The sequence below is a fragment of the Microtus oregoni genome, unplaced genomic scaffold, assembly GCF_018167655.1.
Source record: "Microtus oregoni isolate MIOR12 unplaced genomic scaffold, Mior012 000007F_ref0000211, whole genome shotgun sequence".
NCBI lineage: Eukaryota > Metazoa > Chordata > Mammalia > Rodentia > Cricetidae > Microtus > Microtus oregoni.
Window position 1 is genome coordinate 50,423,909 of NW_024543066.1, and position 21,667 is coordinate 50,445,575.

At 44.5% G+C, this 21,667-nt stretch overlaps 1 protein-coding gene across 3 annotated transcripts in view; it reads left to right on the forward strand.

The window, feature by feature from the left end:
- Positions 1-2,547: 2,547 nt before the first annotated feature.
- Kat2b (lysine acetyltransferase 2B) overlaps positions 2,548-21,667 on the forward strand; it is a 132,765-nt gene continuing 113,645 nt past the window's right edge. For 2 of the 3 annotated variants that reach the window (XM_041655472.1, XM_041655473.1), the window contains exon 1: positions 2,956-3,259. In XM_041655472.1, the coding sequence (XP_041511406.1) occupies positions 3,011-3,259 (249 nt within the window). In that variant the 5' untranslated portion in view covers positions 2,956-3,010. Of the gene's footprint in view, positions 2,700-2,955; positions 3,260-21,667 lie in introns of those variants that run through there. The other variant, XM_041655475.1, reaches the window with a different exon arrangement.

Sequence of the window (21,667 nt, forward strand, 5' to 3'; positions counted from 1 at the left end):
GACAAACTATTGTTCTCTCCAACTGGGCTTGTCAAATCACTTGACCAACAGGAGGTGGGAGAGGAAACCCTGGCTCAAAAAAAAATTGGTTGGTTGGAACCTCTAGCTTGTGCCTGTAGAATCTGAGAAGTCCCATCTCTCTCTCTTTCTGTCTGTCTGTCTGTCTCCAAATCTCACCCTCTCAGAGAATTTCCAACAAAAGAAAAGGCGACAGAAAGCCCAATTCTGCATTCTTGGCAACTGCAGCAGCTCCTCCCCTGACGTTGCCAGCAGCCCAAGTCTGGGTCTAAAGCATTCAGTCTTTGAACTTGGACACAAGCCCAGCTTGTGGTGGACATGCCATCACCTCTCTCCTACAGGCTATATAAGCTTCCTGCTTCAGTTCTGGCACGTGACTTTTCCTGCCTCCATCTCTGGAACTGGAGAACTCACGCAGGGGGTTCTTTGCTCAAATAATCCTGTTTTGTTTTGTTTGTTTTCTTTTACTTTTTCATTTAGGGTTGATCTGGTTTCCTGCATTAGCAGAGAAACCTATTATCACAGTACAGAAAATCTATTAAAAATCACGTCTTAGGAAAGTAGATATCCCTACAACACACTAAGGAGACAGGAAATCCTCAGCCCCTTCCAGGAGATGATGCTCTTACACACGCAGAAGTCCCCTCTCTGTGCAGATATTTACCGGTCTGCAGTACGTAACTTGTCTAAATTTCTGACCTTTACCTCAGAAAGTTTGTCTTTAACTTTCCACCCTTTCTATCTTCAGTGACTGGCCAAAATCAAAAGTGTATTTCCCCTGACACTCTGGGTGGGTATTTTCCACTTTTCTCTAAAGGATGCACCCTCCAAACCTACCCTTCAATACAGCTGTTTGCACCCCCACCCCACCCCAATTGCAGAACAGGCTTACTTTTCGGATTCCAACAAAAAAGAAGCCAGTCTCTTCTTTCCTCTTCTGAGTCTTCCTCTGGGCAGCGATTAACAGTCGCTATGATACAATGAACCCGGAGCTTCCCTTCTGAATTCATTTCAAAAGTCTTAGATGTGCTGGGTGGTTGTGGCCCACACCTTTAATTCCAGGACTTGAGAGGCAGAGACAGGTGGATCTTTATGACTTCGAGGCCAGCCTGATCTACAGAACTGGCTCCAAAACTACTGAGAAACTCTGTCTCGAAAAACGAGAGAGAGAGAGAGAGAGAGAGAGAGAGAGAGATATCCTGGACTCACCCAGTAAAGTTATTCTGGTTTAATGACATTATTGTTAAAACAAAACACCAGAGAGCAACTGTAGAAAGGAAAGTGCTGTAAAACCTGAAGTTTTCTTTGTTTGTTTATACACAGGAGCTCTCTGTGTGGCTGACCTGGAACTCACATAGTCTGACCTGTTTTTATGCTTCTGTATTTATGGGATCAAATCTTATTAATATTTTTTGAGGCAAGAGTCTCACTGGGGCCGGGCGGTGGTGGCGCACGCCTTTAATCCCAGCACTCGGGAGGCAGAGGCAGGTGGATCTCTGTGAGTTCGAGGCCAGCCTGGTCTATAATAGCTAGTGCCAGGACAGGCTCCAAAGCTACAGAGAAACCCTGTCTCAAAAAACAAAACAAAACAAAAACAAAAAAATCCCCCCAAGAACAAAACAAAACAACAACAACAACAAAAAAAAGAGTCTCACTGGGGATGCCCAGGATACCCTGGAACTCATGGCCAATCTCCTGCTTCAGCCTCTCAGGTACTGAAATAATAGGCATGAGCCTCCTCCATACTGGGCTAAGGCCAAGCCTAGGAAGGGATACTGATCAAACGCAAACTAATAAGGCGCTGCCATTTCACAGCGGCAGGCTTCACCGCTCAGAGAAAACCACATTCACATGTGAGCCCGCGTTAAAAGAACACAGGATCTGGAAAGAAGATCCCGAAAAACACAAACAGCACTGGCAAGGGAGGATTTACAAGGGAAAGCACATCCCTTATGGCTGAAGTGTGGCAGTAGCTACCAAGCTTGCCAGACAACCAATCATAAACGCATTACAACCCATGTCCCACATTATGACCATGGCTTGCTCCGCAGAATTAGGGCACTTGCCAACGGTGACACACAATGTAGGGCTTTTCAAGTCGTTTTAGGAGGGTGGACTCAAGATGAAACACTTAAACAACTTGCTTTCTGCGACAGCGACAATAGTTTTGCTTATAAAGTTTAACTAAAAAGCACAATCTCTTCTGGACACAGTCTTGCCGGCTAACATGCACTCCGGGGTTTCACCTTTGAAAGCATAATAGACAAGAAACTAACAGCAGACTGCAATCGTGCCAACCCGGGTGAATCCTGCAGGCAGACTCATTTCAAACTTTTCCACGCACTTAGCTTTTATTTTGCCGACCCCGTAACGTTCTCTTACAAGAGAGAGAGAGCGCTCATTGAGTCTTCTCTCTTTGGGCGGATTCGGCTCAGAAACTATGAGGGAAAGAGGGATGGGGAAGAATTCTTAAAAGAAAAAGTTTTACCCAGAGTCGCTTAGAAAAAAAAAGGAACCTCTCACGCCATGATTTCGGTGAATTAGCAACAAAGAGGAGGATTGGCCGCTGACGGACACTTCTGAAAAACATTTTTTTTTTCTGGCTCCCGCTAGGGTGGAGGAAGTTGGGTCTCCGCGCGGGAGGGTGTCAGGCCCAGCAACGCCTCAGCGTAGGGCGGCAGGTGCGTGGGCTGCAGCGGCCCGGCTTCTCGGGTCGCCGGTCACCCGCAGGCCCTGGCGCGCAGGGCGGGTGGCCACGCTAGCAGCGACATGCCGGCCGCCCAGGGGAGCAGACCGCGGCCCCGGCGCTCAGGCCCGCTAGCGTCCTAGCCGCCCCGGGCGGCTCGGGGGCCTGCGGCCGCCAGCGGCGGAGCGCGGCGGGGGTGGGGAGGGCTCAGGGCGGCGGCCTGGGTGGGTGGGTGGGGGGAGGGTCTGAGCTCTGCCACGGGCACCCGCAGGGACCCTGGCGGCGGCGGGTGACACTTGGGGCGGCATGGCCGAAGCTGGCGGGGCCGGCTCCCCTACACTGCCGCCGGCTCCCCAGCACGGCTCTCCCCGGACCCTGGCCTCCGCCGCCGGGAGCTCTGCTTCCTGCGGGCCAGCGACCGCGGTGGCCGCGGCAGGCACAGCCGAGGGACCGGGAGGCGGCGGCTCGGCCCGGATCGCCGTGAAGAAGGCGCAACTGCGCTCGGCTCCGCGGGCGAAGAAACTGGAGAAACTCGGCGTGTACTCCGCCTGCAAGGTACCCGCCGGGACGCGCGCGACAGCGGGGTCACGGGCGGGCCCGGACCCTCCTCTCCCCTCCCCCACCCCGCTCCTGGCCTCGGGAGAGCACCGCGGAAGTGCTGCACTCGCTGCGCGCGCTCCCGGCCGCGGCTTGCACAACGTCCCGTAGGGGTAGGGTTTATCCAAATCTGCTCCTCTCCTTCTTCTGGGAATGTTGTTGAGTCTTGGCTTCCAAGTGCCAGGGCTATCCTGGGGCTTTGTTGTTCTGTAGGAGTTTGCGGGAGACCTTTCGCGGGACTGTGCTTGGTGTAGCGAATCACTCTCGGCTGGGAAGTATCTTTTTGGGGGTGGGGGGTGGGGATCTGAGTGTGTCTCCCTGCGCTCACCCTTCCCACTGTGCCCCGCTAGGAGGAGCTGGGTTCGGGAGTGAGCGCGCTGAAGAGTCCCGGAATACTGGCGCTCTGCGGGAGCGAAGGGGCGGAGCGCGGGGTGGGAGGTGGGCACGACCCCAAGCCTGGGTCCTTTGGCGCCTGGCGCCTCGGATGGGCGGCGACAGCCCTGTCATTATTGTGTTATTACTTGTTTAGTGATTGTGGCGCCCTTGGCCGCTTAGGCTGTAAACAAGGTCTGGCAAGGTGACGGCCCAGGCGGCGAGCACTTCACAGTTTGAGGACAGTTTTCTTGCCCTTCTCCTTCCCCGAGGGCTCTAGGCACCCTAGAGCCTCCAGCTGGAGGTGCTTCCTAGGCCGCAGGCGGCGGCTTTGTTTTGACAGGGTGACAGCAGAAGGGGGCGGGGACTTGGCCTTGTCAGCTTTGGCGGCTGGAAGAGGCGCACTCACTCGCACCTCCCGCGTTGCTGCTCCCGCCTACTGCAAAAGGGGTCAAGTTCCCAGCGTCAGCGTTCTCAGCCCCACCCTCCACAGTGAGGAAGGATAAACCTAGCAGATGACATCCCTCCCGGGGAATGCTGGCTGCAGTGTTTACTGGCTCTTCTGAGGGCCTTGAATGGTCTCCTGCAGGCCTTTTTTTTTTCCCCCGAGACAGGGTTTCTCTGTGGCTTTGGAGCCTGTCCTGGTACTTGCTCGTAGACCAGGCTGGTCTCGAACTCACAGAGATCCGCCTCCCTCTGCCTCCCGAGTCCTGGGATTAAAGGCGTGCGCCACCACCGCCGGGCTTCCTGCAGGCCTTTTCCAAGCGGCCACCTCCTGTTTGGTCGTGCCTTTCTGAGCAGTTCCACCGCCGTGCTTTATGCACTTGGTGTATGCTGGAATTGCTGAATGAGCTGGTGGAAATGCTGATGCGGAATCAGATCTGGGGTGGGGGTTTGAGGACCTGCGTTTCTAACAAAGCCCCGGAGATGTGTGTGGTAACTGAGAATATTTTCCACGAAGCAAGTATATTGAATTCTGTAGAGGAGTTGTGAAATACTAACGTCAGTCATATATCCTAAGGAATGCAGAAAAGGTGAATCAGGAGACGTGGGAAAGGTCTGAAGTTCTACTGCAATAGCTCCAAAATAAGGATGTCAGGACCCCTGGCGTCGCACGAAGGCACAAAGGAGAGTGACAGAGAGAACCCAGAGCAATCTCAAGGACTAATAAGCTTGACTTTTGAAGCCTCTCTGTGTTTATGGAAACCCAGTCAGCTACTTCAGTCCTGCCTGGGATTCAGTATGTTGCCAGAGTTCCCATCACCAGCACCCATCCTTCATACATACTGCTGTTGTGTAGTATCTGAAAATTTTCCTGGTGTTTCAGGCATGCATTTTTTATACTTTAAAAAATTTCCCCAGGTCTCCCTATGAAGCCCAGGATGACCTTGAATTCCTATCTGCCTATGATTACAGTTCTACCACTATGCTCCCATTGGCCTTGATATTTAAAATTTTCCTGAGTAGTGAAACATACCTTCAAGTATGTGTGTGTGTATATATATATATATATATATATATATATATATATATATATATTTGGTTTTTCGAGACAGGGTCCATATTTTTTTTGACAAACTCCTAGGAAAATCTGCTATTCAAGTCCTTTCTTCCTGCTTCTGTGAAACTTTGGACATGTGGAAGTTTAGTGTGTGTATGGTGTGTGGGTTTGCATGTACCAGAGCACTCTGTAGAGGTCAGTTCTCTGAGAGAACGGGTTCTGGGATTTGAACTCAGGTTGTCAAGTTTTTAGAATGAGCACTTTGCCGCCTGAGTCATCTCACCAGCCTGAAAGTGTATGTTCATACTTGTAGATTTATTTAGTAAGTGTTTGAGGAATTCTAATTGGGGATCAGTTACAATGGAGTCCAGCGAAGCCTTCTTTGAGGGTTAGGGGCTGGGAGTTGGGGAACTCAGGGGCTGAGGCTCCTGTGGACAACTCCCTAGAGGATGTGTCATCCTGATTACAACTTTTGGCTGGCTGGAGTTGGGTGGGGTAGGGTTTCTTCTGTGAAGAGAAACTGAAAGCAGTTTTGAAAACTTGGAATTGGGCCAGTCAGAGTCCTCACTTTGTTGGGGCCACTGGATTGGGAGAGGGGTACTCAGGGATCCAGGACTAAGCTGGGAGGGACATTATCTTAGATTTAAAAAAAATAAAAGTTTATTTTATTTTCAATTATGTGCATTTGTGTGCACACAAGTGCTCAGATGATTGTGTTTGCTTTAGACTGTGTTGGTTGGGTCAGACACTCTGTGGCTTTTTATCAGCTTGTGTTTGTGCTTAATGTAAGCAACCCACAAAGGACAGAAGACTCAGCCTGGGCCAGTGGGAGAGCAAGCGAGGTGGAAAAGTTAACTCTGGGAAGATACAGTTTCCTGGGGGCCACCGGAAGAAGAGCAGGCCTGAGACCAAGACAAGATGTGGCCCAGAGAAGAGAGGGAAAAGTCTGTGTGTTACAAACAAACGTGTTTTACAGGCTCTAGCCTAGAGTTCTTTGAACTGTGCCTGGTAAAGGTTGCATCAGAGTTTCTTGACTTCTGTGACACAGCCAGAGAGATAAGGACTATATCGTGTAGACCTTGCTGACTTGTGGTCCTTTAGTTCCCCTATTCCTGAGTCCACATTCTGTGTTTGGCCTGGCCTTGTGAACAGTTCTCTTTCTATGTCAGGTCTTTGCGTGGTTCCTTTGGGATTGATCTGAAAACTCTTCCGCCCTCTTGGAAGTTAATTCTCCATTCTGGGGAGGGAAGCTTATCACAAGGGTTCAGCATTGATCTCATATGCAAACACACAACCGAACCCTAGCCAAAAACAAATAACCCCTCAAATTTGATCTCAGATATCTTGTGGTTCCTTTGTCGCTAGTCAGCATTTTCATTAGAAATTACCCAAATTCTTCCTTCCTGCAGATATGTGATTTACTTGTTTATTGAGATAGAGGCTCTCTGTGTAGCCCTCGCTACCCTGAAACTCCATTTGTAGAACAGGTTGACCTTGAACTTACAAAGATCCTCCTGTCTCAGTACTGAGATTAAAGGTGTGTGCCACCTTGGCCAGCCTTATTAATTTATTTTAATATAGGCTGATTGGGAGCTAAAGATCCCATACTCTTAGCTTGGTAAGTGCTGGAATTATAAGCCTGCCTCCAAAGTATAATTTTTTGCCCTGTTTAAGTCAACTGACTGGATTCTGTGATGAAATTAGTGAGTGAGTAAATGAACCAAAGAAGAAAAGATCAAACTGCAAAATTTACCCCATTTCTCATCAGGTCCAGTCAGGGCAAGTGTACAAGGTGATGATTCCCTTCTGCTTGGCCTTGTGCAGATGAGTCAAACACGTTTAGGGAAGTGAAAACATAAATAATAGCCTCTCCTCAGTCAAATCCTTGACTCTGTGATGAGTACTTGTTTATATTGGGATCTAATAACCATCAGCTTCACCAAACCGAGACAGAATAGTTATCTAGTTAAGGTATCAATGGTGCAAGAGTCCAGTGAATAGCAGAAAGGGAACTGCCAAAGGCCCTCTGATGACTGATATCAGAGTACTGTCTAGATAGAGACTGGAAATGGAGCTTTTTTGAGTACAGCCAGGTTATTTCTAGTGTCTAATAAAGGGTTTGTATAGCCTTATGCCTGTGTCACTGAACCCCAAATGAATCCATGGACTGAGTCTGGTGCAGAATTCATGAGGGTCTTTGTTTAACAAACCTCAAGTCTGGACCTCACTCTTGTAGCACACAACACAGTGGGTGAGTCCGGGGAAGGAGAGCTTTTAAAGGGGAATGGCCACAAGTAGGGTGGATGCATGTTTTGGGGTCGTGGGATTGGTTGGAAAGGGTGTACAGAGTAAGATAATTTCTGAGATCTTTGGTTAACTTTGGGCACGAACTGTTAACAAAGGACCACAAACTGCTGTCGGGATATCTGCAAGGACTAGGATGTCTGCAGAAAACATCTGGACCTCGTTAAGTTTTATGGCTCTGCTCCTTAGTTCCTTAATTGGCTATTTCTAGGGTATCCATTTAAATTTCGCTATCGCAGCACATTCCTAGAACTGAGGTCGGCCCCTGGTCACTATATGGTGTTAAGTAAAAAATAATAAGAAAGAAAGGCAGCTCCGCCAGGGCAAGAAATCCAGTTAGGTCCAATTAAACCAAATCAAATTGCCCATCGTTTTAAGAATGACACTCTCGGGTGGTCAGCAAGGTTGGGGGGTGGAGACAGAACAACAGGGAGCCCAGGCAGACTCGAAAACCACGCGTTTCTCCTTTGGGATCCAACTTATATACCCTGTGGAATGCTGGGATTTGGAGTCCAGAGCAATGCAACTCCCAGGCCAGGTTGGCTGGGACAGATGCCAGGGGCTGGGGGCTGCGCTCCCAACTTAACATATGGCTTAAGATGAAGCCCCCTTCTTTAAAGTGGAACCTGAAAAGTCAGATCCTCATAATAGAAGCTTTTAAAATATTATTATTATTATTATTGGTTTTTTTTTTTTTTTTTGTTTTTCGAGACAGGGTTTCTCTGTGGCTTTGGAGCCTGTTCTGGAACTAACTCTGTAGACCAGGCTGGTCTCGAACTCACAGAGATCCACCTGCCTCTGCCTCCCGAGTGCTGGGATTAAAGGCATGCACCACCATCGCCCGGCAAAATATTATTAATATTAATTCAATAATATTGACTATTAATCGATTTCATTTTATTAATATTAATCCCAGCACTCAGAAGGCAGAGGCAGGAACTCTGTGAGTTCAAGGCTAGCCTGGTCTACAAGAGCTAGTGCCAGGACAGGCTCCAAAGCTACAGTGAAACCTTGTCTTGAAAAACCAAACCAAACCAAATCAAACCAAACTAAAAAACAACAACAAAAAACCCACATAATGCCTCTGTGTTCTGCATAAACTACATAAAACAGGCCAAGTTATCTATCATATTGTAGAATGATTTCAGCTAATGGATTTACCCCCTGATAGATCTGGGTTATTTGGTTTTAACGGGTACTTTTCCTGGTAGCCAATAGGCACTATGGTAGCCGTTTTGTTCCCTATGCCAGGGAGCTTCCTTTTGATCTCATATTCTGGTCTGTTGGAGCGCATGGGGTGAGATAGTGTCTTCTGAAACAGCTAACTGCTGAAACTAGAATGTCTTTGTCAGGGCTCAGTAGGGCTGGAATACTAGTCAGAGGCTGGGAGGGGATTCGAGCAGCGGGGCGTTCCTCAGAAGCATCCGGTTATCTGACCCGTCTGACTTCGGCTGGACTGGTTCACTTCAGCTTCCAGCAAGTCCGGGGCTTGTGGTCATCTGGGGCAGGTTGTAGGCAGCAGCTGTTTCCTGGATGGCGGCTGTCAGTCAAGTGGAAATCTACTGAGACAGATATAGGCTAGGGACAGAAGTTAAAGTTTAGGAACTTAAAAGAAAATCTTACATTTGTAACTTCCAGGCCCACAGTCCTAGTAACTGTGGGTGGAAGGAGTCCCAAGACCAGAAGAGATATTTCACTATCAGGAACAGGCATGTGCAGAAACTTGGGCTGTACTTATCATAAATTTGTAGTTTACTAAAAGAGATAAAAGTCTTAGCTATCTACTGTAATCGGCACTGAAATCCACACTGGAGAGAAAGCAGCTAACAAGTGTTAGCTGAGCAGACTCACCTTTGAGTCCTCACGAAAGCGGTAGCTTTGGGTTAGAAAGCATGAGCATTTTTTTCCTGTCCAGAAAGCTGGATGTATAGATTGAACAGAGATGTTTTTAGCCTGATGAGAAGCATCTTTAAGTCTAAACTTAGAAGACAACTGTTGTAGTTAGGGTTTCTATTGCTGTGAAGAGACACCATGACCATGACAACTCTTGTAATGAAAACATTTATTGGGGCTAGCTTACAGTTTCAGAGTTTCAGTCCATTATCGTCATGGCAAGACTCATGGTGACATGCAGGCAGGTACATACTAGAAAAGGCTCTGAGAGTTCTACATCTTGATCTGCTGGCACCAGGAGGCTGAGCCAACCTGGGAGTAGCTTGAGCATATGAGACCTGAACGCCCACCACCACAGACACACTCTTCCTCCAACAAGGTCACACCTCCTAATGATGGGGGGAACATTCAGACCCAGGAGTCTGTGGAGCCTATTCCTATTCCAACCTCCACAACAACCAAAGGAAACTTAAAATCTTGAGCTTGTGACTGATAATAGGAACCAGTGCTCTGCTAGCTGACCAGAACTCCATTGATTGATGTTAAAACTGAACTTCCAAAATCGTAGTATAACAACAACAATAGATGGGGGAAATAAGCCTGAAACATTTCTTATCTTTTTTTACATATCTTGATGCACTTTTATTGGGGGCTTTGAGTACCAGCCTCAGTACCCCCTCAGGGCTCAGAATTGGATGTCTATGGCAGGCAAGGATCTGAGGGTAAAAAAATTAACTGAAGTATGTTACCTCTGCATGTTCTTTATTTTTTGTGTGAGGGGGAAAAATGAAGTAAAGGGGGCATGGAGGAGATGGAAAACAAGGAGAAAAATAAGAACAATAAGAAGAAAAAAGGAGAGTAGGGAAAGAAGTAGAATAACTAGTGAAGAGGAGGAGAGGAAGAGTAAAGGATGATCCCCAGGAGGTTTCTAGTTTTTACCGACATAGTTGGAAAACTCCATAGGCAAAAAAATTGATAATATCCGTATTAAAATCACACAAAAAAAGGGCAAGTAAACCCTGACAAAGCTGTACTCTGGAACAGGTGACCCAACCATTCAAGGGTAAGCACTTGACTTTCCAAACCACTAGATGAAGTTACTAAACATCCCTGAATCCTGGATTCACCCATTCTCCTCCTCTAATCTCTTTGGTGATAACCAGTTTGGGGGATGCTCAGATTTGTTTGTTAGCAAAGATGGGGCATGCTGCCTTCCTGCTCAGTTCTTGTCTTCTGTAGAAATTTCTATGTGGTCTGTTAGCAGGTAATTTTGTGGGATTGACTATGTAAATTTGACAGAACAAAGAGTGAATGCCTTTGCTCCAATCCCTTTTGGTGTGGGGGAATGGAGCAAGGTCACTTCGTTGTCCCACAGAGGTTACCCTGCTGGGGTGCTCTGGGTACAAATCCCATTTTGAAGGGAAGAATCATGACTTTACAAGGTTTCCACAGATATGACAGCGACTTTTCCAAAGACAATCCCGCAGCTCTGCACAACAGGTTGTTCCACGTGGACATGGATGTACAAACTTCCCGTGGATCTGCCTATTGGTTGTCAGCTGTGCATTCACTGTATGGTCTTGTGGCTCCAACACACTTTCTTTTGCAGTTACAACTTGCATTTACACACCTTAAATAATTTTCTTATTCAAGCATTCTTAGCCTCAGACCTTTACATACCTTAGAACTTATATCCTCAGAACTTGCATAGGCTTTAAACCTTTTTCTTTCCACCTTCCATTTACCTGAGGCATTCCTGAGAAAAGTCATTGCAAAACATGTTTTTTTCCCCCCCTTTTTTATTGATATTTATTGAGCTCTACATTTTTCTCTGCTCCCCTCCCTGCCTCTCCCCTCTTCCATTTCAACCTTCCCTCAAGGTTCCCGTGCTCCCAGTTTACTCAGGAGATCTTGTCTTTTTCTACTTTCTACTTCCCATGTAGATTAGATCTATGTAAGTCTCTCTTAGTGTCCTCATTGTGACAAATTTCATTTCTTTGAGTACCTTTTGCGTTACTTCCTGCAGGTAATAGAGTTTGGTTATGCAAAGAACATTTTCTTATAATTTCCTTGGCTTCTTGCCAAGTGAAATTCTGAGGCTTCTAGCGCATTTCCTATTAATAGCTAGTCAGTTTCATCATTACCTTATGCCAAAGGACCTGGTACACCTATATGGGATCAGATATAACACCTATATGGGTTATATACAATGGATGATTTCTATTTCGGATTACTTGTTATAATTGAATAAATAACAAAGTTACTTCTGAATCATCTGGAATAAGTTTAGTGGTTTCAACATGTAAAATGACTTTTTTCATATTGAGAATCAGTAACTGTATTAAGAGATTCTGGAAAATCTAATAATACCATAAGAATAGCATATAATTCTGATTGATTTTTATTTTTATTATTTTATTTTATTGATATTTATTGAGCTCTACATTTTTTCTGCTCCCTTCCCTGCCTCTCCCCTCACACTTCCATCCTCCCACAAGGTCCCCATGTTCCCAATTTACTCAGGAGATCTTGTCTTTTTTTAGTTTTCCTGTAAATTAAATCAATGTAAGTCTCTCTTGGTGTTCTCCTTGTTGTCTAGGTTCTCTGGGATTGTGGTTTGTAGGCTGGTTTTCCTTGCTTTATGTTTAAAAACCACCTATGAGTGAGCACATGTGATAATTGTCTTTCTATGTCCAGGTTACCTCACTCAAAATAATGTTTTCTACCTCCATCCATTTTCATGCAAAATTCAAGATGTCATTATTTTTTTCTGTTGTGTAATACTCCACCACATTTTCCTTATCCATTCTTCGATTGAGGGGCATTTAGGTTGTTTCCAGGTTCTGGTTATGACAAACAAAGCTGCTATGAACATAGTTGAGCACATGTCCTTGTGGCACAATTGAGCATCCTTTGGATATATAACCAAAAGTGATATTGCTGGGTCTTGAGGAAGGTTGTTCCCTAATTTTCTGAGAAATCGCCACACTGACATCCAAAGGGGTTGTACCAGCTTGCATTCCCACCAGCAATGCAGAAGTGTTCCTTTTTTTCCCACAACCTTTCCAGCATAAGTTGTCATCAGTGTTTTTGATGTTGGTCATTCTTACAGGTGTAAGATGGAATCTCAGAGTTGTTTTGATTTGCATTTCTCTGATGACTAAGGATGTTGAGCATTTCCTTAAGTGTCTTTCAGCCATTTTAGATTCCTCTGTTGAGAGTTCTCTGTTTAGGTCTGTATTCCATTTTTTTTTATTGGATTATGTTTTCTTTTGGTGACCAATTTCTTGAGTTCTTTGTATATTTTGGAGATCAGACCTCTGTCTGATGTGGGGTTAGTGAAGATCTTTTCCCATTCTGTAGGCTGTCATTTTGTCTTGTTGATTATGTCCTTTGCTTTACAGAAGCTTTTCAGTTTCAGGAGGTCCCATTTATTAATTGTTTCTCTCAGTGTCTGTGCTGCTGGGGTTATATTTAAAAAGTGGTTCCCTGTGCCAATGCGTTCAAGTGTACTTCCCACTTTCTCTTCTATAAAGTTCAGTGTGGCTGGCTTTATGTTGAGGTCTTTGATCCATTTGGACTTGAGTTTTGTGCATGGTGATAGATATGGCTCTATTTTCATTTTTCTACATGTTGTTATCCAGTTATGCCAGCACCACTTGTTAAATATGCTTCCTTTTTTCCATTTGATATTTTTTGTTTCTTTATCAAAGATCAGGTGTTCGAAGATGTGTGGATTGATATCCAGGTCTTCTATTCAGTTCCATTGGTCCTCCTGTCTGTTCTTAGGCCAATACCAGGCTGTTTTCAGTACAGTAGTAGCTCTGTAGTAGAGTTTGAAGTCAGGGCTTGTGATGCCTCCACAAGTTCTTTTATTGTACAGGATTGTTTTGGCTATCCTGGGTTTTTTGGCTTTTCCAAATGAAGTTGAGTACCGTTCTTTTGAGGTCTTTGAAGAATTTTGTTGGGGATTTTGATGGGCATTGCGTTGAATCTGTACATTTTTTTTTTTGTAAAAAGTTACAGTTGAAGCCTGTTTACAAGGCAAACCTGTCTGCCTTTTCTTAACTAAAGACCTAATAGCTCTTCAAAACACAAGACCCGATTTCTTACATATGAAATGAACTTACAAGGTTAGATAAGAACTTGGTTGGCTGCTACTGCCAAGCTGACCTAACTATAGTTGATCTAGTAGGTAGCTTTCCCAGGCTCTTGTGGTCTCCATAGCTTTGTTTGAGTCAGAGGTACCAGGGCATCATTAGTCTTTGGCAGCCAGGCCCAGGAGTCCTGAGAGACGTTTCCTGTGGATGACTGATCTTAGTTTGCCTAGGCAAAGTGGGGCAATTAACTTTCCAGTGTCATGCTTGTTCACAATTTGGGTAGGGTGGTGAGGGAGGCAATGTGGCTGTCTTGCCCAGTGGTTAACATTACCACAATCCATACTGAGCTGTCATTGCGGTGTCCCATCTTCTTCTTTGGAGAACGCGGGGTCACTGCTAGCAGATCTCTGACAAATTTGAGGACCATTATCAATTAAGTATATCTGAGCTAAACAAACTTGCTTGTTTTAAGCTACTTGTTTTAGACATATCCTTGAAAAGACATATAGGAGACTAAATTTTTCCTGTAATTATTACTTAGCATGATTGTATGTATAGTTATGAACACATTAAAAAGAATGTGATCATTTATAAGGTGTCTTACCTTTAACTTTCATGTTTTAATTATCTTTAACAGTTTACACTAAATTAGTAGCTTTTATGAAGATTAGGATTTTTACAACTTTATCTTTTTTACGGTTGAGCCTTGAAGTTAGTAAAGATAAGGAGGCTAGGCAGACACTCTTAAGCCTGAATACACCTTAAGTAAGGAGAGACATTCTCTAAGCCAGTTGTTCTCAACCTTTGTAATATTGTGACCTTTCAAAAGGTTCCCCATGCTGTGGTGACCCCAAGCACAACTCACTCTCACTGCCATGCAGCAACCACAATTTTGCCACTGTTAGGAATTGCAATGCAAACATCCAGCATGCACGGGGCCTAGGCTACCCCTGTGAAGAGATCTTTCAGTCCCATAGGGTAAGAACTGCTCCAGGCTCTTTTTCAGATTGCTTAGGTTGTTTTCTTGTGGCATCATAATTTAGGAATATTCCGGTTTTTGGGGTTAAGTGTTTGGTGCTCAAAGTTGTTGCCTTAGTTGTTAATCCTTTTATTTATTTATTTTTAAGATCATTTATTAATAGTACAAAACATTTTATGAGCTAAGAATCTCCCGTGGTCTTATAAAGTTAAATATTTTAAAAGTTGTTCCTTAAAAGAATCCATTTGTTTTAACCTACATTTCTGTAAAACTCCAAAATTTCCTCTTAAAATAGTTTATAATTGCTTAACTGTATGTTTCTTGCAATATCAAAAAATAAAGTACCTTTTTTACTTCAAGAGAGAAGACACATGGCACAACCATAATCTGCACAAAGCAAAATCACTCTCCATTAGTACAAACAATTTGCTCAATATCTGGGATTCATTCACTGACTTGGGTCATTCCTCTGGCTCCACCCTTGGCAGCACATACAGCTTGATTTCTAGATCCTAGCCAGTCCTGTTTAATTGCAGGTGGAATTTCTGGTGACTATCACATGGAACAGGCATCTCCAAAACTGCTATGGTCTATTGCAAATGGGCTCTCTTTAGGAACTCAAGCCCTGCCACACACTCGCAAACCTCAGCTTTTCTATATGACCCCTTCGTATCTCTAAAACCAATACTACCTGGTTTACTCTAAAGTTACAAAGTTTTACTTCCAGCAAAGTACATTTTTGCATATGAATGCTTAGAGATGCATCTTTAGTACCTTATTAAACATACATTGTTTTAAATTCTATTTTTCATAATCCTTGTTTTCAGGACAGAAATTATCATATAAAAATCCATTCGAATCCAGAATTTTGTGGAGGCCTGTTGTTGCCTCCTTGGTTGGCCCTTGCCACGTGGTTACTTTTAATCAAGACACGAGATCTGCCTTCTCCACCCCTAGCAGAGATGGCTGTCAAAAGATGGTGGTGAAGTTGCTTGGCATCTGCCCATTCCTGCCCTAGCAAAGTTGGCATTCAGCCATATGACTGCCTCAAGATGGTATCAAGGCATGTGTTGCTTATATTCCAAAATGGGATCATGCCATGGTGTCTCAAAGATTACATATGCATAGATTTTTAAATGTCAATCCTGTGTTACAAGTTTTTTATTTTTTCATTTTATTTTTTCAAGACTGTTTTTTTTTTTTTTTTTTTTTTTGTGTAATCTTGGCTGTCCTGGATCTAACTCTGTAGAACAGACTGATACCTAACTCAGAGACCCACCTGCCTCTGTCTCTCAAGACTGCTGGGATTAAAGGCATATACCACCAATGCCTGGTTCCCTATTACAAGTTTTAGGTTAATTTTTTTTAAACAGATTTTTAACTATACCCAATAAATCAAACTCATAAATCTTGAGCTATAGAATGTTCACATAAACCACATCTAATTTGTGGCTGTTCTGCTTTGCTTTCTTTTCCCTTTACAGTGTCAGGTGACTTGACTGACACAGGACAGCGAGGAAACATTTAAATATGCTTGAGTCTAGAGAAAGGAGAGCCATAACCGAACCCGAAGGCCAGATTTCCAGTAGCATAGAACAACTTTAATGTTATTCACATCCAAAACACATCTGAACTCATGCTAACTCAAATCCAATGACCATAAAAGCAGCCATGGCAGTTGTGGCTGGTGGCTGACAACAGCAGAGATAGCAAAAATGTGACCAAGAAACACAACACAGAAAACTCATATACTCAAAGAAGAGCAGTCAGAAACAAAACATGTGTTGGGCATTCTTCATCATACATTTTGATTCATACATTTTACAACAAAACTTAGAGACACACCAGAAAAAAAAGACTTGTCCAAGTATATGAAAAAGACAGACAAAACTTTCTGCACGAAACAGATGAACAAAACCTTTCATCCAACCATAACCAGGCAGGCTGGTGATGTCTCACTATTTGCCCTGGAAGGGAGAATTTTGGGGTCCTGTTGAGGCCCTTCCATATTCCAGATAGGGATCTCACAAAACAGAACAGTCTGTGACTCACTAGGAGGCTTCCATAGATGCTTGCTGCTTTTCTTAGCACAGAAGTTTACCCTTATAGTCTGAGAACCAAAGATGGACTTGGACCCTTGGGATGCTTTAAGGCATGTGCCTCCCGAAGAGGCTCCTCAGCCTGGAGTTCAGGAGTGAAGGTCTGGTTTTAGAATTTGTGTGTGGGTGGTCCAAATCTCACTGGGGGTCTCCAGAAATTGTTAGTCCCACTGGTCAAGTGTAGTGATAAGAGCAGCGGGGCTGCATCCCCAGCACCCTAGCCGCCTGCTAGCTTATGCCCTGAAATAACAACACACAAATTGTATTCATTTAAACACTGCTTGGCCCTTTAGCTCTAGCCCTTACTGGCTAATTCTGATATCCCGATCAACCCATTTCTAATAATCTGTGAGCACTGGTCTTACCAGGAAGATTCTAGCCTACGTCCATCCTGGGTCGGAGCTTCATCGCGTGTGTCTTCCCGGGAGCGTGGCATGGCGTCTCTCTGCTCCAGAGAGCAGAGCTGTCGAGTTTCTGAGCTCACCTCCTCTTCCTCCCAGCATTCTGTTCTGTTTACTCCACCCACCTATGTTCTAAGCTATGAGCCCAAGCAGTTTGTTTATTACTTAGCCAATGAAATCCACAGATTGATATATGACACTCCCACATCAGTCAAGAATAAGGCCACTACTACAATTAAAAACCAAATTTGAAGCAAGCTTTAATTAAATACTCACCAAGTCCATACTGGGGTCCCAGGAAATGGCCATGAGTCATGTTTTGTGGGGGCTTCAATGGCAGACCCCACAATTCACTGCATTTCTCCTCACGCCCTTTCGTGGGTGTCAAGATGTATACATTCCCTGCCTATGTATACCTCCTGCCTAATATCACAACCTATTGTAATACAAAAGCCACCACTGACCCTTCTTAAATCATTGATATATTTGTGTGTATACATCAGCATGCACACTCACGTTGAGTCACAGGACAACTTTTTTTTTTTTCCAACACATTTTCTCTGTGTGACAGCTCTGGCTGTCTTGGAACTAGTTCTGTTACCCAGGCTGGCCTTGAACTCACAGAGATCCATTTGTCTCTGCCTCCCAAGTGCTGGGCCACCACTGCCCTGCCAGAGGACAAGATTTTGGAGCTAGTCTTCTTCTTATACCTTTAGTCTTGCTCATTTTTACCCGCTGATGGTGATGGTGGTGGCAGTTGGAGAAACGATGGCACAGTGGTTAAGACCTCCAGCTTATTCACAGCTCATGTAGAATGGCTCACACCAGACTTGTTACTATGGCTCCAGAGGAGCTGGGGCAGCACTCTTCTGGCCCCCACAGGCATCTGCACACTCACGTGCATACACAAATACAAATTAAAAAGTAATTATAAAGTAGTTCTCACATCTGCCCAGCAAGCATCTTATCCTGCAGACATAGTTGTAAACAGCTTTATTTCCTTATAACTTGAATCCTTGCAGGTAAGAGGATATGTTCAGTAATCCCGAGAGTTGTTGCTGGTTTACAAGGTGGATCCAAATTAAAAGTATACTTTTGGATATTCTTCAAGTTGGTAACATTGTTACACTAAGATACAAAACAGGGCCTGGTGGTGGTGGTGCACGCCTTTAATCCCAGCACTCAGGAGGCAGAGGCACGGGGATCTCTGTGAGTTTGAGGCCAACCTGGTCTATAAGAGTTAGTTCTGGAACAGGCACCAAAGCTACAGAGAAACCTTGTCTCAAAAAAACCAAAAAAAAAAAAAAAGATACAAAACAGGACCAAAGGTAGATAAAATGACATTTAAAATATCTGTCATCTGGGTTTTGTGGCCCTGTGCCTCTGATCTATGAATTTAGGAGGTAGAAGCAGGAAGATAAAATGACATTTAAAATATCTGTCATCTGGGTTTTGTAGCCCTGTGCCTCTGATCTATGAATTTAGGAGGCAGAAGCAGGAAGATAAAGAGTCCCAGGGCAGCATCAGTTACATACTGAGTTTGAGGCCAGCCTGGGCTACTAGAGACCCTTTCTCAAAAACAAACAAAATGAAAAACCAAGACAAGATCCCCTTTCCTCTCTTGCACTGGCCTTGACCCTTACCAGCCTCAAATATTCTGAGATCCTTCTGCCTCTGCCTCCTACCAAGCCTCGCTCGAAAAAGTGGTACTCAGCTGTCAAATGTATAACATACATTTTATAGGGGGTGACCCCTCCAAAGACTGTTAAGTCTCAGGGCATAGCACCCAGACATTTGTGCTATTTGGCAAATTCAGAACAAAAAGGTTGGTAGGAAAAAAGAGCTAAATTTAATGTTTTTATGCGTTCTCAGAAAATTTTTAAGCTTACAAAGATTTACATATTGTTATGATTTCAGCCACAATAAGGCTGACATTTCTGGGTTCTAGGGCCACGCATGTGGGGACAAGCTGTCAGGCAGAAGAGCCTAATGGCTAAAATCATAACATTGTAACTATTACTATTATTATTGTATGTGTATGTGATGTGTTTGTGTGTGTACACATGTTGAGTTCAGGGGACTTGTGGAATTGGTTCTCTCCTTCCACCATTATGTGAGTTCTGAGGTAGAACTCAAAAGAATTCTGGTGAGCCTTGTGGGTAAAGTATAATATTGCTGTTTCACAAAGGAACAATGTGAAAATAATGTTGCAAGAAATTTCCTTTTGTTAAAAAGGTGCTCCAAAATCCAAACTGTGCAGTTAGTGAGCTGAGTGAGCCAAGATGGCATCTGTCTTTTTATCCCTGTGATAGGTGGTAACTGCATCCCATCCCATTGGGTTCTTGTTGTGTGTGCTTTTTTGAGACAGGGTTTGTCTGTGTAACAACAGCCTTAGCTGTCCTGGAACTAGCTTGTAGACCAGGATGGTCTTGAATTTACAGAGATCTGCCTGCCGCTGCCTCCTGAGTACTGGGATTAAAGGCATGCACCACCACCACCCGGCTCAATCCCTCCTTCCTTACCTCTCCTCCCTCTCTCTTCTTTCTCATTGTAATGGTTTAGATAAAACACTGGTACCCGAGTGGTGGCAGTGGGTTTTTGTGGTGGTTTAGGGCCCTGGTGGGTGGGAGACCACAGCAGACCCGAGGGCACTTGGTCCCACGAGAGGCTGTGTGGTGGGTGAGAAACTGAGGCCTATTAGGCACGCCATGCAGAGTGAGGTTGGATATTTATTTAGTGTCTTCTGGAAGGGAAGGGGAAAGGGGTGAGGGAGGTAGGAGGGAGACGAAGAGAGAGAGGCAGAGGAGGGGGGAGAGAGAGAAGTGGGGAGAGGAGAGTAGCTATGGCAGCAGCTACCTCTTCGGGAGAGAGAGGGAAAGAAAGAAACTCAGGTTGGAAGCAGAAGGAAGATCTGCTTGTCTTAGCAGACAGGGATCTCATCTCATCTCATGTAGCCCAGGTTGGCCTTAACATGGAGCTGAGAATGATCTTGAACTCCCAATCTTCTTGATTCTACCTCCAAAGTTCTGGAGTTAAAGGTGTGTGCCACCAAGACCTAATTTAAAGAAAGGGCCAGTCATGGTGGCGCACATCTTTATTTCCAGCATTCAAGAGGCAGAGACAGGCAGTTTTTTGTGAGTTTCAGGCCAGCATGCTTTATAACAGAGAGTTTAGGCCAGTGAGATCTGCACAATGAGACACAGTCTTTAAACAAACAAACAAACAAATTAAAACTTTAAAATTTATTATACATACAATATTGTGTTCAAAGCCAGGCAGTGGTTGCCTGCACCTTTAATCCCAGCACTTGGCAGAGGCAGGAGGTTCTCTGTGAGTTTGATGCTAGCCTAGTCTGAAGCATTAATTCCAGGACAGCCAGCACTACACAGAGAAACCCTGTCTTGAATAAAATCATAAAAGAAAACAAACAAGAAAAAACAATATTGTTTTTAAATCATGTTAGTGGCTCAAGGATTCTTTTATGTGTGTGGTGTTGTGACTTAAAGCAGAGCCTTGTTATCGGTAGACGAGCACTCTACTGTTGTTAACGGTAGACGAGCACTCTACTGTTGTTAAAGGTAGGCGAGCACTGTACTGTTGTTAAAGGTAGGCGAGCACTCTACTGTTGTTAAAGGTAGGCGAGCACTGTACTGTTGTTAAAGGTAGGCGAGCACTGTACTGTTGTTAAAGGTAGGCGAGCACTCTACTGTTGTTAAAGGTAGGCGAGCACTCTACTGTTGTGCTAGTACTCCTTCCCCTTTTCTTTTTCTCTTTTAAAGATTTCTTTATTCTATGTATACCACATGCATGTGTGGTAATTTTGGAGGCCAAAAGAAAGCATTGAATCCCCTGGAACTGGAGTTAGAGATGTGTGCAGCCTGAAACTTGGGTCTTTTGAAACAACAGGAAGCACCCTTAACTGCTAAGCTCTCCCACAGCTCCTTTTTAAAGACATGATCTCATTGCCTCTCGCTCCAGTCACGCACCACACTGATGTTATCGACGTAAGTGTATCACTGTGCATCTGTCCTCAGAGAAAGCTGGACCCTCAGCAGACTCCAGTCTCCCTTGTGACTCTGTTACTTGGGATTGTCCTTGTCTGTTTCTAAAATTCCCTGTGTACGATGGGATCAACTCAGTGATGGGAGATGAACCTCAGTTGGTAGAGTGCTTGCTTGTCCTGTGCATGAGCCGCTTGGATATCATCCCCAGCACCTCAAGCTCATGTTGGTTTATGCTCATAATCCTAGCACTCAGATGCTAGAGGAAGGAATATTAGTAGTTGTTTGAGACCAGCCTAGGACACATAAGACCCCACCCCTCTCTTTCACACACAGAAGAATCATTAGGTCTGAATGAACTGTTGTGACTGCAGCCAAGGTTGTCATGTGTAACAGTATTTTATTTTTTAAGATTTGTTTTATTTCATGTGTGTGAGTTTTTGCCTGAATGCATATTCACCAAGTGTGCAGCCTGAAGAGGGGACCAGGTTTCCTGGTCTAAGCCTCCATGTGCTGCCCTTCGAGAGCACTGAGCACTTTTGTCTGCTGAGCCGTCAACAGAACCCCACATAACAAATTCACCAGCCTCTTTCAAAATGGAAGTAAATGGATATGGAAATGTCAGAGAACTGATTTCACTTTTTTTAAAAACTTAATTAATTTTAATTTAGTTGTTTGGTCTTTTGAGGTGGGGTTTTGTTATGAAACTGAAGCTC